The 20043-nt window shown below is 40.3% G+C and overlaps 1 protein-coding gene across 1 annotated transcript in view; it reads right to left on the reverse strand.

Moving 5' to 3' along the window:
• The window catches only part of LOC135320640 (trafficking protein particle complex subunit 9-like), a 119496-nt gene that overhangs the window by 15198 nt on the left and 84255 nt on the right, over window positions 1-20043 (reverse strand). The window contains exon 9 of the mRNA XM_064483787.1: window positions 19307-19527. Coding sequence (XP_064339857.1) covers window positions 19307-19527 — 221 coding nt within the window. The remainder of the gene's footprint in view (window positions 1-19306; window positions 19528-20043) is intronic.

Genomic DNA, 20043 nt, shown 5'->3' on the forward strand with positions numbered 1-20043 from the left:
GGGACAGAAGCAGCCCCCAGGGCTCGAATTGACGGGCAGCCTCTTCCCCAGCAGGGGCCCTGGGGTCTGCCCAGTTCTCTGTGTTTCCCTGTTGTGCTGACTCCCCAGCCAGACAGCGTTCTCCCTAGGCCTGTCCCCACAAAACCCTTCTCTCCAAAATACAAGCACATCATGTCACAGTCCTCTTGTTCAACCAGGAAATGTTCAACCCACTGTTTCCCTCCCCAGTAAAGTACCTAACTGTCCTCCCTCCCATCCCACCACTTCTTTCTTTGTGACAACTCTGCACTCCCCACCCACCATCCTGAACGCAGGTGCCTTGCTGGCTGGGACCGAGATGTTTCAGTCTCACACATCCTGCGTCCATTCACTTTCCCCTTGTTACCTTATAAAAGCCTTTCCTGAGTCACCCACGAATCTGATACTGAACATCACAAAGTGCTGAGTTTGCAGTCACTGTGTGCATACCTCCCAGGTTTTGACTAGGTTTCCTTCACAAGATCTTCATTAAGGAGCTGCATCAAGAAGTTTAAAGAGTCTTTTCTTACATCTGAGTGGAGTAGCCTGCAAAAAATTTAAATGGCTTTGAAGAGAGGGTTAACCAGGGACAGAGGGTTCGCAGGTCCTATTCAATTGTGTCATGAGGCAAAATGTTCTTCGAAGGCTCAGAGTGGCTTCTGAACGTGGAGTCAGCAAGGAGGAGGTGACAGGCAGTGAGTAGGGTGGGTGACACTGGGTGCGCTTCCCCAGCTGGGGAAGAATTGGATTTTGTTCTAGTTTTCCAAACAATTTCTTACTACCTTTTTCACCTATTGTCACATACCTTTTCCTACGAATTAAGAATATCAATGTCAGTCATTTGGGCCACTTGGGAGAAGCAACACGATGCCATTCACAGGGCTGGGACATGACAGCCACACCAGTCTAGGTTGATAGACCAGTGGGGGAATTTCCAAGGTGATCACGGGCATGCAGCAAACTCCCCAGCTTCAATGACCTCATCTCAAAGGTGGGGCCAATAAAACTACCAAGAAAAGTGCGTGATGATTATTGCCGACAACTGTTTACTAGGTAAGTGCCCGTGACAGCTGCAGCTTAATGGGGAATGAGTATGATAACAAGGCCCTGTCTACCTGGCCACACGCTCCCTGCCTTCCTGCCTTGGTGCAGCAGCAGAGATTGTTTAGCCGATATGAACGTCCCCAGAGCAGCACTGATGGGAAAGCTCGCAGCTCTGCACTGCGAGGTGTGTTCCTTTCCTTCTCAGAGCTGATCACAGTTTGCTGTCATCTGTTTTTATGTTTATCCCTTTTATAACTGCCTCCCCCCGGAGTTTTTGCTCAAGCAGCGCAGGGCCAGTGTGTCTTGCGGCCTGCCAGATATTCTGGGCTGGGAAACAGCTGACCCCACATCTGGCTCTGGTGCTGAACGGAGAGGGCAGAAGGCCCTGGGGCACATGCTGAACCGAGGCCACTACACCCAAAATTATGATCTGACTTTGGGCAAATTACAGTCTTCTTTACCCTGAGATTCCTCATCTGTCCATGAAAATAAATGCCCATGGCACACAGAGTTACAAGGATTAAAGGAAATCACCAAATTCATAACCTAGCCAAGGGGCTACCAGTGCATCCTCAACAGACAAATGCTGCCTTTACGGCTCTGACACACGCGAAGCGGGGCGGCCGCACACAGTGAACACTGCTAAATGCCAGTGTGTTAAGTGCTTCATGTGTGCTACAATACTCTTCAGAACTTACAACAATCCCAGGAAGAAACGAATAATATCATGCCCATTTCACAGATTCACCAACAGGTTAAGAGAGGTTACATTCTATTCCAAGGCCTTATGGTGAGGAAATGGCGATTTAAACCGGATTCTGGGCCCAGGCCTTGTCTCCAACTCTCTCCCAGCCACCTGATCACTTGCCTATGAATTCCACCTGTCCAATACCTAAGTGTGCAGTCGGCCAGCTCTTAAATGCAATGTGTGCCACCGTTTGTCAATGTTGGTTAATTACCATAAACTGTTCTCAGAAACCACTACAGAAAAGAATGGTGGACTTAAGGAATTCTGCATTGCCTTCTCCTGTAATGTGCAGAAACCCTTCCCTACACCACCAAATCCAAATGTATGCTTCCTCCATGTTTATGTTTGCACACGGCTTATTAAAGTAGAAGGTACCTGCAGTAATTCCATCTCGGCTGCTTTCCAAGGTTGCAGATTATCCATAATCAGTCCATGAACGAAAATACTACAATTTGAATGAAAATACTGCAACCATGTCAGTAAACAAAGAATGCTGAAACCAAGTCATTAGCGGCTGCTGCCACCCCCCAGCGAGGAAAGGCCTGCAGCCCAGCTGCTGCAGCAACTCACAATGGTGCCCTCTGAGCAGACTCAGAATAAGAAAGGACAGGATACTGGCCCTAGATAGCTAGGTGCTTGTCTAAAGAATGAATTCAGTGAGTCCAAAATATTTTCTTCCTCCCATATATAGAAAAGCACTAAATTCTTGAACTTGAGATACTTGGCTTTCTTTAGATAACAAGCAATCTTTTATTGTTCCAACAACCTTGTCTTTGTTGTAAAGCTCCTATATATCCTAGCTCATCCCAAACCTCTTGGGAGCAGTCCCTCAGAGAGATCTGAGAGGCTGTCATCCCGGCTCGAGTCCTCCCACAAATAAAACATAACTCTTAAATTTTAGGTGGCACATGTATTTCAGTCAACTCTTTTGGACACCATGAAGGGACCCAGAGCAGACTTTCTCCACCTGAACTCTCCGAGTAACTGGGGCCTTTGTACCAGCAGTGGCCCTTTGTGACCATCCGCCTCCTCGGGGAGTCCAGATGAATTTGGGTGAGTCTCTCCTGGTTCTCGGATCTCATATATTGGTTGATAATCCTGAGTTTTATTTGGCGGTGTTTCCAGGTACCTGGCCCTCCAGTTGAAGGAGACTGGGGGGAATTACCCACCCAGTGGAGACATACTGGGTGGGACCTCGTTGAAAGGTAACGGGAAATACCCACATTGAAGATACGTCAGAAGTGGGCTGGTGGAAACCTATTAGGAAAATACTCACCCAGTGGAGACGTCCTGAGTGGGTCCAAGTTGAAAACACTGGGTTCAGGACTGAGTGGTTAGGTAAGAGGCTGGTCTAATGTTTTCCTCAATTTGGTTACATCCATTGAATTTTTCAGGATAAATGTAAAACTCTTATGAGGAACCTTTCAACTCCAAAAATGGGACCATCCTCCTGGCTGGTAACAGCTTTCTCGGGTGACAGAGAATCTTGCAGTAGTGGTAGAGACAAAGACTTCATGCCATAGAGTTGTCCCTGCGGGAAATCTTACTAGCAAATTTATTCTGAGAACCCGACCTTACAATGGGGAATAGAACTTTCAAAAAAATAAAAAAAAAGAAAAGAAAAGAAAAGAAAAAGAAATGACAGATTGCCAGCCTCCAATTAATACCCCAGCCATGTTTATGTACCTACAAAACTTACAACATTAATTGGGAATTAGAAAAGAAAATCTCAATCTGAAAGTAAATAATCAGGCCTGATAGAAACATTTTTTGGAATTCTGAACTTATAAAAACAAAATCCACTTTAGGGGGAACTTGGATTTCTCTTCCTGTGTCCTTGAAATGTAAACGTTTTATCTTTCTCTGGGTCTTTTAAGTGTGTTTATGTATGTATATGTATGTTTACTTTCTTTTTAAAGGAAACCTTGGACTCTGCCATACAAAAGGTACAAGTATTGCGTACATATGGTGGCCACGTAAATAAATTGGATTCTAAGCAATTCTTTGTTTGTACCAATTTTCAGATATTTTGCCATCTTAAACTGTGTTGCATCAGCCTGGACCACAAAGGCCTTTAGCTTTTGGAGAGTAAAGCTTTGAATTTTATTTAGGCAACACCCCCACTCTCATGTGGAAAAGCCTCTTCATCTTATTGGTTTAAAATCACTATATATATATATATAAATTGATGGCCATATGATGGATCCTTTAATTTGGAAAAACTTTTAAATTTGTGAAAGTTGAAAGAGATCTCATTATAAACAGCTGTTTAATTGGTACCTATTAAAATCAAGTTTAAAGATAGAAAAATATATCTAATTGTTAACCTAAGAACCTAGTTAAAAAATAAAACTGTTTTGAAAAGCTACATTTGTGTTTTTCCTTTCCAATAAATGGTTCTAGAGATGTTAATAAAAACTTAGAATAATTATTGGTAATTAAGTTGAATAACTGGAAAAAGGATTGTAAAAATGTCGGAAAAAAAAAGATAAGGGCTTATCCCAAATGGATAAATATTTTTATATGGTTATTTTGAATGAGATAAATAAAATGGACATTTTTGGAATAGATACAAGGTTTTGATACTACACTAGTAAAGTTAAAAAAAAAGGGCCAAAGAGATCACCTACTGTCCCCCAACATTAAAGTTCAAACAAGTCCATTTTATTTGCCACAGTTTAAAATATATGTATATATAGACTGATATACTTGATTAATAATTGGGACAACAGACCAATTAATCAAATTAAAAATTGAGTAGGACCTAAGCACTTTGGCTGAAACTTGGGCATCCTAGAGACTTTTCTATAAAATTAGATACAATGAACAACAACAACAAAAAAGATTCTGGCAATCCTTCTAGAAATAAAAATTATTGATTAAACCTAATAAATATAAAAATTAAAGGTATAAGATTTAAAAAATTTGAGATAAATGTTTATAAAATTGGTATATTTAAATGGTCTTTATATAAACCTTTTGTTTAATTATGTTGTGGGATAGATCTGTTTCAATGGAAAAACGCTTCTCCTTCTTGGTATTATAAGGCTGGGCACATATCTGTCCCTCAGAAAATATTAATTGAACAAAGTAAAGGAAACCAATAGAGTTACATGAGCCATCCAATATAACGTAGAACTAAAAACTAATATACAGTGGCTAATAAAAAAATATAATAAGAGGTTTACCCTGGGTTTAACTTATAACTCAAGGAAAAGAGACATCACTAAATACCTTATGCAAGCTTTGGAAGACATGATAAAGTAAACCTTAAAGTTTTAAAACATTGAATTCTTTGTTTACAGCTCTCCTGATTGATAAAAAAATGCCAATTAAGGAGATACAATTGGGTCTGGGTGACAGAGCAGTTCTCTGGGGAACTGGAAGCGTGTGTCTTTGTCTTGCAGACCAGAAATGTAAATATACAGAAACAGTGACCTAGGACTGAGCCTAATTAGCTCAATGAGATAAAACTTAGGGCCAAGAAATTTTTGGCATTTTAGAACTCAGAACTCTGACGGGTCCTTCAGACTTTGTCAAGAAATCTTAAATATCTGTTTCATAAATAGTAAGCCTTAGTGATTTGAGCAAGCAAATTCAGCCTACTAGAACTATTATTATACCTATCTTATAAGTAACTTTTAAAGTGAAGCTATGAGATCTCTAGCTTTTGTCTGTTTAAAACCTGCGTACACATTACAGATGTGAGATATTTATACAGCTAAAAAAAAAAATCAAAGTCAAAGAGCTCTGCTTAATTGACGTAAAAAATAAGAGCTTACAAATTAAGTATTTGTAAAGTAAAAACTGAACAAATTGACTTTCAGCATCACGTGAACTGGAAAAATTCAATATTAAGATAATATTTGATATTGTTTAGTTTAAGTATGTTCTAATTAATATAGACATCTTTAAAGTCATCAATATTAAGTATAATACCTTTACTGTACCTAGGTTTAATGAAAGTCAAATAAGATATTGTTATATCTGATGAATATTTGTCAAGAAAAAAATAACAGTAATGTGGTGTGGTAAAATTTTAAGTAAATTAAATGCAAATGAGATGAGAGCTTTGGGTAAATTTTTAAAATATATTTTTAAAATGTATGCTTAACATAATCTCTAAATGTTTGATATCTTTAAATTCTAGAGTTGTGCTAAATTAAGTTAAATGATAGGATTTTATTTAATAGCTATGCCATTTTCAGATAAAATAAGATTGAAATATGAATTACTTAACATTTAACTTACTCTTACAGAGAAACTAAAGGCGTTTAGATATATTAATAAATGGTTGGTGCCACCCTGAAATAGACTCTATTTTTAAGGGAATGATCTCAGTATCCTAGGAAAGTAAGATAAATGTGTAAAGGAAGATATAAGAATGGAATTATATTTTGTTAATGAAAAATAGTGAGTTTGTCCTGAAGCTGGTTATTTCTGAATGGAAGAGAAAATAAGGGACACACTAATATGAGAATAGAAAGCTGTGGAAGGCTTGTGGAAGAGGTACCCTAAGGAAAGAGTTTCGTACGTTGTCGGAATTGGCTAAATTTAGAATCAACTTGGGCAAAGTAAATGAATCTTAGAAGTAAGTTGGTACAAGACTAGATTTGGTTTTCTCGCTGTTAAGAGGAAACATGTTTTTTGAAATGTTAATCCACCTTCAGCAACAGATTGTAAACCTTCTTATACCACTTAACTGATCTGTTCTGCCTTTACCTTTGACGTATTTCCTTGTTAATGAATAAGTACTGCTTTACAGTGACCTATATGTTTATCTGACCAAGTGTTCTGAAATCTTTTAAAAAGATCCCCAGATATCAATTTCTAATTAAAGTTCTTTTAATCTCCAGTTAAGTTTGGGAAGTTACAGATGGCCCCTGAAACATCCCAAAGAGAGATTTTAAAACAGTAAGTTTCAATTGGCATGTTAAATAACATGATATTGTGAAATGAATAATAAATCTTCTAAGGTTATATTGTATGAGAAAATATTATTAATATAGATATTCTAGAAATTATATGGTCTCCCTAAAATTCTGGTATATCTGAAATGTAACCAGTGATAATTCTGGGTATAGTGACCAGGTTTCTTTATCGATTATACTATAACTGTGTTTAAGCATGCTTTTAAATCTTTGTCTTTTATAGACTTTTAATTGTTTTCATCTAATGATTTTGAAAATGCTTTCTCTTCAAGGAGATTTACTGATTTCTAATAAATTTCAAACTATAGCACTGAAATAAACTGGGTAAGAAATTTTAAATATCTAATGAAAACTCTGATTAAAAGAATTAGTTATGTGGGACTAAGTAAACTGATGAATATGGTTATAATTTTTGATGTTGTTTGAACTACTACTGGCTTTTAACCTGTTTCCCAGACATAAACTCTTCCTTTTAAGCTAGTTATAAATCACAGAAATTTGATAAATTATACCTATGTAAGCAGACTTGATACAGTTATCTTTTCTCCCTATCTGATCCTTCAAGAGACTAAAAACTCTTAGGTCCCCAATGGCTCAATCAGACAAATGAGGAAGATCATCTCCTAACAGATATAAGAATCTAAAGCTATTTTAAGAATTTTAAAGAGAAAAGAATTTACCTAAATCTGTAAGGCAGAAATCAATGACAAGCCATTGACGTGGCTTTCCAGGCCTTAGCAAATCTTATTAACATTCTACCCTGAGACTCCTTATTAAAAGTTCCAACACAGCCAATTTAAAAAAGCCTATATGATCAAATAATCAGACTTGACTTGTAAAGAAATTAATCTTGATTTGGCTTTATTTGAGAAAAATGAGGGTAATTTTAGAGAGAAAAAATATTATATTTTACTGGATATTAAGTTCTAGTTTTGTTAATTGAGGTCTATATTTACTAAGACACTTCCCAGATCATTCCTTGCTTTTATGTCATATTGCTGTACAGTTTAATTTAATTATGAAAAGGATACTCTAGGTTTGTTTCCGAAGCTCATTAATCTATCCTTGTGTAAATTTCCAATGCTCCATGACCTAAGCCAGGGGATTATACATACTGGAACATGCATGACTTAAAGAACTGTCTCCAACCTGAATGGAAAGACCTTTTATCAAGTACTCTTAATTAGACCATACACACAAAAGCTGAAGGAAACGGAATTTAGGATTCATTTCCTATCAGAAACAGCCACTTCCGTGCACTGGCCTATAGAGCACTTGCTCACCTGAAAACAATGCCAAAATGGTGAAAAAGCTACCAGGCCAGGATGAGAAGAAGACGACATCTGAGCTCGACAGCTGACCCAAGACAACGGACCAGGCTTGTATACCAATTACTTTGACAATTTCTCCTACCTTTGATTATGAACTACTCCAATTGTTAAGTTTATGGTAAATTACCTATGTCTAGTACTTCTGTGTTACCTTGGTGGGTTTCCCTACTCCAAGGCTCTAACTAGATAGCCCTCAGAAACGTTATTCTAAAAATAATTTATAGTTCTGTTTAGGCCACTGTTGATCTTACAACGTGGGAGAACTCACCTGGCCAATTAATACCTGCTCGGAGCCTGACCATAAATATGAACTTTCTCATAAGATCACTCAAACTCAATCAGAAATACAAGCAAAATTTTAACCCAAATATACAACTTCTCTACTATTAAATTCTTACTCGTGACTTTAAAACGTTACTAGCTATATTAGTTATATGATCTCTATTTTATTAAATTGTTGTCTGTTACATTTCCCAACGTGTAACTAGGCCTACAAGATTGATGATGGCTAAACATCCTGAAGAAATAGATAAAATTTTTAACCCTGAATAAAATAAATGTAATAGTGTGATTCTAGGTATGGGAATGAGCAACGAAGGGCAAACATTTCCTGGATCATAATAGACTAGTAAGACAGGCGATCCAGAAAACTTTTAGTATCAACAGGCCCTGATAAAAAAACCTAACACCTTGAATGGCAGCTCAGAAAATTCTTCACCTGAAATAGGAATGAGCCATCCTAGCACCGTGGGACAAAATTGGTCATGAAATGTCTCTCAAAATATAGGTCGAATTTAGGACCAAGGGGGAGCACTGTGAATGAAAATACTACAATGTGAGTGAAAATACTGCAACCATGTCAGTAAACAAAGAATGCTGAGACCAAGCCCTCAGCAGCTGCTGCCACACCCCAGCGAGGATATGCCTGAAACCCAGCCTTTCAGCCACTCACAGTGGTGCCCTCTGAGCAGACTCAGAATAAGAAAGGACAGGATACTCTCCCTAGATAGCTAGGTGCTTGCCAAAGGAATGAATTCAATAACCCATATGTTTGCTTCATCCCATACATAGAAAAGCACTAAATACTTGAACTTGAGATATCTGGCTTTCTTTAGATAACAAGCAATCTTTTATTGTTCCAAGTACCTGGTCTTTGTTGTAAAGCTCCTATTTATCCAAGCTCCTCCCCTACCTCTTGGGAGCAGTCCCTCAGAGATCTGAGAGGCTGTCATCCAGGCTCGAGCCCTCCCGCCAAATAAAACATAACTCTTAAATTTTAGGCTGAACGATTATTTCAATGAAGTCCCAGAATAGACACAACTCATCAATTCTGTAATGGAACACACTGTCAGGAACCAAAAGCATGTTCTAGTCCCGAAAAACTACGGTTTCCTCTTTCTTCCTGTCATTATACAATCCCACCAGAACTCATTAATTTGCTGTCTGCACGCTTGGCAACCAAACTCAGAGAAGATTCAACTTAACAGAGCTCCATGCTGGGGAGAACCCCCCGCAGAAGCACAGCGGTCGGCCTGCCCTCCCGCACGCTCTGCTGACCCCTAGTGTCCTCCGGGGTGACCAGGCCAACAGAACTGCTCCAAACAGCTACAAAGTCCCACAGATTAAATAAAAGCATTTTATTTTATACTATATGTTATGTATATACTCATCTCTGAAAACAGCTTTGCCAGAAGCCCAAATCTTCAACATTAATCTGCAAAGGCAAATCCGGTCCCCAAGGGAAAACAAGTTTTAAGATGATGCTATGGCCTCCAAAGTCCTCTCCAGGACCATCAACCAAACTGCCTGCAGGCCTGCAGCTGCAGGCGGCTACATGTCTGCTTTTAAAGCAACCCCTTCCTGCCCTCGGGCACTACAAAGTCCCTCTACGCCCTCCCTTCTCAGGGTAAGAGCAGCTGCTGCAGAACCTTGCAGGGCAGCACTGACAGGACTGGACAAAAGGATTAGAGCTAAACTAAGCCTTCTGATGACACGAGCTGTGTCACTTTACAGATGAAGATATATATAGAGAGGGGTGGGGTGATATTGCTCAAAGTCACACAGCTAATAAGTGGCAAAGTCCATACCTCTGCTCCTCCCTCTGGCGTGATGCCCCAGCTGGGACTCCCACAGGGTTCTCTCGTGCCTGCCTGACCAGTCCTTTACTGTCACTCATAACCCACAACACGGTCTGACCCTAGCCTGCCTTTTCAGCATCTTTTCCTTCCAATCTCGCAGGAACAAGGCTGCTTGGGCCACTTTATGACTTCCGGCTTCCCAAAACCTCCATGCTCAGGCTGGTCTTGCCTGTGCATCCTTCCCCCTGCTCAGAGGCACTTCTTCCCCTGCAGGAGGACTTTTCCACTCTCCGCAGGGACACCCCCTCAGGGGAGCCCTCTTCTTGCCCTCAGAATGGCAGGTGTCCCAGGCCACATCCCGAGCTGCCCCATTAGGTCTGCGGGTGCTCAGGTCTGCTAGTCAGACCAGCAGCCTCAGAGCCAGGAATTATGCACGGGTCACCCTGCAAACCTACTGCCCACCTCACAGCCCCCAGCCAGCAGGCCACCTGGAAGTCACAGCAAGTGCCCCACCCAATCCAGAAGTCTCTTCATTTGCCAGCACCGCTGATGACTTGTCTCCAACCTTTGGTCAGTTTTGCAAAAAAGAGCACCTTCCACAGTGAACAGGGGGTTTTCGCTTCTGCTCCCATCCTTACTGCAAATGTCAAGGGAAACCAAAAGGCCTTTTCTCAACACTTTTCTGATGACACCCTTCCACACACTATACTCATATGCTCAAGAAAATTGGGTCCACGTGATTTTGTTTCCCTTACGCTAAGTGGCTCAAAACACTGTGTGATTTTTTTTTCCTTTTTTGAGGGTATTTGTACTCAGTTTCTCGGCTTTAATCTGTTTTTGTCTCTCTCTTCAGTATCCCAAGCAGTTACCACTTCTTAGCCCCTTCAGCAGCCTCCCTCCCAACATCTAGTCTAGGAAATCAGCTGTGATGAGGGGCCTGGAGGCAGTCACAGAAGAAGCAACTAAGGGACAGAGAGGCGACATAGTTTGCCCAAGGTGATCAGCCTCAACCCCCAACAGTGTGTTTCACGTCCCTCTGTTTAACTCTTATGCTAAACAAGCTAACTTTTTGTAGATTATGTTTATAAACAGATGAGGTATCAAAATACATACAAGGACACACATCAACTCTAAGATGTTCATTAACTTCACTATTTTGTTTCTATTTTTTTATTTCTATTAAAAAATAATTAAGAACCTCTGCAGTCAATATAGAAAAATGTTACTGGGTTTTAATCCAGAATATAGAGGTGTTGTGTGTCATTACTCATACTTATTTGTATGTTCACAAGACAAAATGATTTGAAGGTCTCTCTCCCCTCCTCCTACTCAGTACCTGCTCTCACCAGATCTCCCAGTCCACACATCTAACAGCCTTTCACTTCACCCACAGCTGAACTCATCAGTTTTCCCCCAGAGCTCCCTCTGCAGCTTTCCCTCCTCACAGCACAGCAGGACCACCACTTACCTCATTAATCCACCCAGAAACCTGGGCCTTCCTCCATCCTACCTTCACAGACAGCATTCATCCTTTCATTTTTACCATCTAAACATGCCTTCAATCTGTTCGCTTTTACCCACTGACCGTCCCACCGCTCAAGTGGAAGCCACCAACACTGCACACCTGGACTCACGAGTCTCCCAAGTGTCCCCACAGCCGCTCTCACGTACTTGAGACAAAAGAGATTGTGTCACTCCCGCGGTTTTAGAACTCTTTTCAAACCCACTCTTCTTAGAAGAAACTCCCAGTTCTTCACCTGGTAAAGATCTTTGCCATCAAATTGTCAGCTCAGGGAGGGCAGGACACGCCCTCTCCCCTCGGCCCCTCCCTCTGGCACAGCATCAGCTTGGGAGGACCTGCTGAGCTACACCAGCCTGTATTCTAACCCTGGTCTTGAGTTCTTAGCAAACTGCTTCACTTATCCATGCAAACCCAAGGTAGATAAGATAGATTTTAGATGTTGAGCTAGACTATTGATTTGGGGATTTTGCACTAGCAACCTGCGAGTACATGTTCTAATGATTCTGTCTTCTTAAAACCACACCCAGATTTAAGGAGTATTTGTGGAATGTCTTCGGAGTAAAAGGGACTGTACTTTAACAGACTATATGTTTTATAACATGAACAACCCTGACAGGGTCACAAATGGAACCACCTCACAAGTGACAGAAGACAGGTGAGAGGCACAAAGCAACAGGTCATAGAGATGGTAAGAGCAAAGTTGTTTCTCCAACCCCCCAAAAATTTTTTGAAAGAACCGAAAACTCTGAATTTTGAAAGTAAAACACTATCATATAAAGAAATAAAATAAATAATCCTCTTCATCAGTGTTTCAAGATCTGACTGCAGAATTTTTAGCATGCCATACTGAATCCTAGCACAGAAAAATCAGATGGACTAGTGGTGAGTAAGTTCCAGGGAAACGGCAGCAATTCCTCCACTTGTAAGAGGACACACACTCAATTGTCGAAGGTGATTTTAAACCACATTCTGGAGAAATTCAGAAGATTCAGGCACCGATTCTAGATGGTGATGACACGGAAGGACGGGTTGGATGCATGCTTCTAACTGAGTCACCGGCATTCTTACACTGCAGGGGGAAACGGAGGCTCTCAGTTATGAGCAAAGATGTTCCTGTCATGTCTCCCAGGCCGTGCCTCGGGGACTCAGTGTCCTGCAGCAGCCTGGCCCCAGGCGAGGACCCGCAGCGTGGCCCACTCAACCAGGAGGGGCACTGTGCTTGAGAAAGCCCATCCCCGATGGGAGAAAGAGGGGCTGGTGGGGTTGTGTGTACCTATAAATGATCATAGAAATACACCTGCATACATTCATTTGATACAATTAATATTAGCAGGCTATTTAACAAAATTTCAATTGTCAGTGTTAATTTTACCATTCCTTTCCTCTTGTCCCCTGCACTCTGAGACAGGCTTAGGCTCTCTCACACCTGCAGCTCTGATGCAATAGTTGTGAAGTCATTTTACTTTGCTGCAAGTGTCCTCGCTCCCCGTGTCGCTGTGACTGTCGTCTCTTAACAGAGTCAGATGTCTTCCTGGATCTCTCCCTGAGTTCCTTGCTCCTGCTTCTCAGATCCTGAGATAAAGAACAGGTGAAGACACATGACTAGAAAAGGCACTGTGGACTTGACCAAAGTCCTCAGTGACCCCCTAGGTGAGTGCTGCCCACCACTTACCTTCGATTCTCAACGTTCTGCCCAGGGTGACATCCAGACAGGAAAGAGTCTTGGGCCCAATTAAAAGCTGTGAGGCTTGGGTGCAGGGAAAGGTGCAGGAGCTGGTTCTGGAACCGGGCCCCTCCCCACCTCTGCTACTCTCTCTCCCGAGGCCCCGCCCCCAAGCCCCCAGGCTCCCTGATCTTCTGTCCTTCTCTTCTACACTACTCCAAGCCCTTTTCTCCTTCCTTTATTCCCTGATTATCCCCAGCTGGAGTGATTTTTTCATCACAGCATCTAAAAAAATTTCCTACAGCTGAAAAAGAAGTCTCCAGAGGTCAATGCCCACATGGTGGTTCCTGAAGAGAGCCCCTGGTTAGGGGGACTCTCACCAACACTCACAGGGCATCAGACATTTTGCAGGGTCGACCACCCCCAACAAGAATTTGCTGTGACCCCTATGCCCGCACAGCATCCCTGTTCACAAAACTGTAGTTGGGCCACTTATCCGTTATTAAGAAGCAAAAGTAAAAAAATTGCTCATGTTTCTTACTAAAGTTATCTATGAGGTGGAAAAAGAAATTGTAATAGAAAAGAACAAATTTGACTCCATGTTAGATGTGTTCGTTTGTCTTTAAACCTGTACCCTGTTTTCTAGGCTAAGACTTGTTATCTCTGCACCTTTTGTAAAAGAAAGTTGCCTTTAGCCTGAAATATCCAGGAGGGCCTATTCTGCGGGCTCTGATTTTTAGGGATGTTAGCTCTTCTACACTTATGTAGAGATGGCAAGTTGCAAAATAAAGAATAAACTTTGTTTTTTTGAGGTTTTACAGGGGTGCCATGATTTGACCCACATGGACAGCTGCAAGAACAAAGGATTCCAAGGAAATCAATTCGTACAGCAAGAAGTTTGCAACAACCAACCACACCCCCACCACTTTTTAGTATAAAAGGAGACTGAATTCTGACTTGGGGAAGAGAGTTCTCCTGGATATCAGTATGCCATCTTCTGAGTCTGCCAGCTTTTCAAATAAAGTCACTATTCCTTACTCCAAAAGCTCATCTCCCGATTTATTGGCCTGTCATGCAGCAAGCAGAACAAGTTTGGACTTGGTAAATAAATGACTGCATTAGAGGTAGTATGTCTCCACTGTTTCCTCATTTCCAGTATGTCACAACCAATCAATTTTATATGCTGTTTAACAACACGACCAAAAAACCTATTATACGGAATTGATTCCATGGAAATAAAATTATTTCTACTCCTTCAAAACTTTGTTCTTTTCTATTTTATTTTGTTTTGCTTATTGAAAAGAAAATAAAAGTCAAATCATTTTATTTCACCTATTTTTTATAGCTACATATTGTAAATACTACAAAGATATTAAAATTTCAATAAAAATTGTTCATATATTAGTATAAAGATATATACACAATCAAAGCAGAGTAGGAAAGGAGTGGATATTTACTAAAAATCCACTGCACATCCAGTCTTTTACAAGCATATTCTGGAATATAAGCTCTATTATCCAGGGGTCCACCACCCCCATTCTCACTGCCGAGTCCCAGAGTAATCAACCTCCAAGGCACCAGCATAGAACCACGCGATCACTATTTTAGGTATAAATGAGGGAATTAGCTCATTCAATTCTAAAACAGAAACCTTAAAATAAATACTGAACTTATTTACAAAGAAAATTGGACACAAAAAAGCACAGTTTCTCCCCCAAGTCACAAAGATAATTACTGGTAAAGGCAATATTTGAACTCATCTGCCTGATTCTAAAAACTAAGGTGGAAATCCCCTTCGACTGTGGAGGTCCAGCAGCACAGCCTATCACCCTATCTTTGTTCAGATCTAGCTTTAGACAGCCTGAGACAGCACCCCATTCCTATGGAACTCGAGGGCAAACGATAACAATAAGAATTTTATATTCAGTAGTTTCTTAGGTCTCATTTATATAAAGTGTCAGCAGGTCAGCAGAAAACTCTGGGAAATATGAGTGGGTCCAGAGCTTTTTGCTGATAAGAAACAATCTATCAGGACAGAGTGACCTTCCCATGAGAGGCCTCATGGACATAAACTAAAGGCAGCTGAGCAATGAAAACTAGCAAGACCATGGAACTCAAGCAAGAAAGATCCCTGCCATCCCCCACCCAGTTGCCTCTTCACCCACATGGACAAGATGGCAGAAGACCCAGGTTCTTGTCCAAGTTACACCATCATGGATTCTCACCCATAAAAAGTTATGACTCTATGCTGTCTTAAGCCATTTCCAACTCAAATATGATGACACCAATATCTCAGCTGAATGTCTATGTCTTCACTTTCTCTCTTCTATTAGGATACTATATCTATGGCCAAAAAGCAGAAATCCAATTAAAAACACCATGCACGAAGGCTGGTGAAAGTCTGCGTAAGAGACTTTGTTCTCACGCTCAGTGAATGAAAACTCAGAAAAAGTGTTCCTTCTCCATCTGCAAGTGGGAGGTAGCCTGATTGTGTGTGTGTTTGTGTGCACGTGTGTGTGTGTGTAAATCAAATACAATGCATTCTGGGATGTGTACAGATTTTTTATGTTACTTTCATTTCATGAGGATGAGCCAAACTTTAAAGTAACTTGAATCTAGTGTTCTGAGAGAGTCCCAGGATCTTTTGATGGAGGAGGGGAAAGGGGAAAGGAAAGGAGGAAAGAAGTAAATGAAGCAAAGGAGTAAGAATACTACTAGGGAAAGGCAAGACTTTAATTTTGTTCCTACTTGCATCACACACAAATTAGGGACTGACTTTCCCCCATGTCTCGTCAAGCACTGAGTTGCAGAAGAGGCGACAGCCCATTTCTCACTGAGATTGTGACTGTACATGGCATCTTATAGACACAAATTATTTACCCTGATCAAACACTCTAGCAGCAGGCCGTAATTCTCCTGTTTTGAGAGACAAGAAAACAGGAGTTCAAAGAGGATGTATAACTTGAGAAAAGTCAGAGGACCAGTAAACTAAAGAGGATGAATTCAAACTCAGATCAGAATGCAGAGTCTGCTCTTCCCACTCCCAGGACTGGAAAATCCTTAACACACAGGCTCCCCAGCTCCCCTGCAGTGTTCCTGGCGCCAAGCATTACCCATGGCGATGGTCTCCTGTTCTCACAGACACAGTGCTCTGTGCAGCCAATAACCTCCATTCGACCTTGATCATATACCTGCCTCACTCACCAGGCTTCTCCATACAGACAGGAAAGCTGGCTTTCAAGTGCGTACAAAGCCACCCCTGGTCTTACCTGGGCTCTTCAGTGGCTTTTCCAGCATAAAGGCAGCCATGAAAGTGCTCACAGTTTGTACATGAGCCACACTACCTCTCTCCATCTGTCTCCCCACCTATACTACTTAGCTATGACCATTTTGAGAATCTTGGAAACAAATTTTTAAAAACAGAAAAGAAAGTATTCTGTAACAAGTACTTAATACTTACAATTTTAAATGACAAGTTACAAAGTGAGTATTTACAAATTGAATCTGCCTTCCTAGGTGTCAGTTTTAACAGTTAAAAAATATAATAGCAAAAATTCTCACTTGCAAAATTAACAAAAACATCAACAATAATCTGGAATAAACTCAAAAACAATGCCCATGTTGTACATGGAGAAACACAGGACTGTACTGAGGGGTAAAGTAAGAAGTGTGAATGCAGAGACATCAACATATTTTATGGAGGAAAGCAGTTTTGTAAAGATGAACGTTCTCCTAAAGATAATTCAAAACTTACTTAAAAATCCCATGACAGCTCTTATCTGTTTTTTTTTTAACTTGAGCAAAATATTTTGGAACTCTTCAGGAATAATAAAGTCATAATACTAGACAAGAAAATTGGGGATGGAAAAAAGAATAAAAAAATCGCACTGTCATATATTAAATAAATTTTTACAATATGTAAGATATAGCACTGGAGTAAGAAAGTAAGACTGACAGAAATAAACCATGAGCTCAAAAAGAGACTCTAGTGTACATAAATATTTTGTACAGGTGGGATTTCAAATCAAAGAGCAAAGTATGAATTCAATAATTGTCTTGGGACAATCAGAGAATCACCTGGAAAAAACAAATTCTATTCCAGTCATAATGACCACAAGAAAAATTACAGATAGTGATGTAAATATTAGAAAGTACTAATAACAGCAAATACAACTCTTTGCTCATAGTAATTCAACTTCTCGTCACTATAACAAGTAGTATTATCATCTCCATCATAGAGATTAAAAAATCCTACAGAGGAGATATATACCATTATAAGAAAGTATTTCTAAGAATACTATCAAGGATAAAACCCAAAAAGAAGACATTTACTGTCTTAAGATTATTTTCGGCCACAACAAAAATAAACCTACTGAACAAAATGAAAGGCAAGAAATGACAAGTAAAAGCTCTGTGATACATGTTAATGAAGACAAGGGGTTAATGTTCATAACATACAAAGAGCTGTCACAAAGCAACAAGAAGCTCCCTCACTTAAATGTGTGCAAAGGACAAAAGGGATCATTCACCTTTTAAAAGTCAGATGGCTAATGAGTGAAAAATGCTCAATACCTCACTGGTCATCAAGTGCAAACTAAAACAATGAAAAAGCAATTTTGCTCATCATATTGGCAAATGTTTTTAAAAATTATTCTAGGTAGTGTCCATCTTTGAGAGAACAAACTGAGCGATCTTTTTGGAGGACGACGTGTCAATGGATATGTAAACTCTGAAAAATGTGTGTACACACAGACTGAACTCCATTTTAGGAATCGTTTCGTTTAGAAAAAAAATCAGTTCAAAAAGTTGTACTCATCAGAGCATTTACACAGCACTTTTTACAATGGTGGGAAGAAAAGCTGAAGTGAAATCATATCCAGCGATAGAGAATTGGTTACATAAGTTATTCTACATCTTTTCATTCCCCGCAGGAGAAGGAATTTCTAGAGTCACTTGAAAGGAGCCTGTGATGTATGTAATTGTCATATCCAGGGACTAAATTTCCAGAAACCTTAACTAAAGGAATACTCATACAAGATCACAGGAATGTTTGTACAAGAAGGACGCCAGTCAAACACCCTTTCTGACAGTGGAAAATGGAGAAAACTTAAGTATCCACCATCAAGAAAATGATGCGGTAAATCAAGGCGAGCTGTGGGCACTGAGGGGCAGGCGTTTTGGCGTGGTCCAAGGCCTTGTCCACAGTACTCTCCCAGCAAAGGTGTCCTTACACAAGAGACCAAATCTACTGCACATCAGGAGACCCCTCTACTCTATCTGAAAGGACCGGGTGAGTCTGGAGTGGAAGGACGTCTATGATATACACCTCAGTGAATAAACCGAGCTGCACAAAACATATAGTATGGCCTTATTTTTCAATAAAGCATATATACACACACATATACATAGATTTCTCATATACATGTATGTATGTATGTGTATATATATATGACAGGCATAAAGGTCATGAAATATATACACCACATTGTCAGCAGTTTTTACTCTCAGGAAAAAAAGGGGAAGGGATGTAGGGGCCTTTCGGTACCACCACAGTTCTCTTTTCAGTATTTCAGTTAAATATACTTGGAATTTAAAAGTTTATTTAAGTCCGAAGTAAAATGGACGATGCCTCCACAAGACAGAATGCTATACTGGTCATTAAAAATCATGCCAGGGGAGAGAGAATACTGTAGAAAAACGTGTAATAAGCCGAATGGAAAATGGAGGTCTCCACACAGTAAACAGGCACAGAGTGCTCGCTGGTTTATATGACAGACGTAATACACACTGATGAAAAGAACAGAAAATAGATGTTAAAGTGTTAATTATTATCTCTGAGTAGTGGGACCAGGATAGACACTTTTGTCCCTTTTTTCAGACTTATTATATTAAATACACATTATTTTTCATCTGAAAAAAGCATTTTTAGATGTCTAGTACCACACATTGAAAAAATTACACTAGTACTTACAGAAATAACTAGGAGACACGGCAGCAGCGTCACACAGTGTAGAACGGACGATCCTGAATAACACCGCGCAGTTACATAACGACCCACAAAGTGAGAGCACCTGCTGTCATAGGGCGTAGCCCCCTTGTATTTGTCAGTTGTGTCTTCAGGGCTGAGGCAGTTCTGAGCACGGCCAGTGTCAGTGCTGGTGTCTGGATGGATGCCACTGGAGGTGAGGGCACCTGCAAGCCGAGAGGAAGAACAGAAATCATCCTCTGCTTTTTCTGTCTTGTTTCTTTGTTACTTTTGAAGAGAGGTGTAAATAAGATAAACTAAATCTTCCCTACTAAAATTTCAGTAATGAAACCGTTTTTAAAGTGTTCACAACTTATATTCTGCCTATAACTGTCTTTTCAACAAAGCATCATATTTCTTAAAAGTTAATTAACTCAGTTAATTAACTACCTGTTGAAACCTATTAAAGAACATGAAATGTACTATGTAAAATCACCACGCCTGCAGTGACTGGCACAGCTGTTTGATAGCAGTGCAGTCAGCCCCCACCATCCCGTGGCCCTGAGCTCCTGATGCTGCTAAGAGAGCACGCTGCCACCTCAGATGGAGAGAAACGGTGAAAGCGTTTTCTGAAATCTACAGAACTGACAAAACATAACTGACAAATCCCAGGCTCCTTTGAGGCTGTCATTTTCTGTTTCTGGCCTTCCCCCCTCAACGAGCAGAGCCACCCCATTCCCGAG

The sequence above is a fragment of the Camelus dromedarius genome, unplaced genomic scaffold (genome assembly GCF_036321535.1).
Source record: "Camelus dromedarius isolate mCamDro1 unplaced genomic scaffold, mCamDro1.pat HAP1_SCAFFOLD_4, whole genome shotgun sequence".
Classification (NCBI taxonomy): Eukaryota; Metazoa; Chordata; class Mammalia; order Artiodactyla; family Camelidae; genus Camelus; species Camelus dromedarius.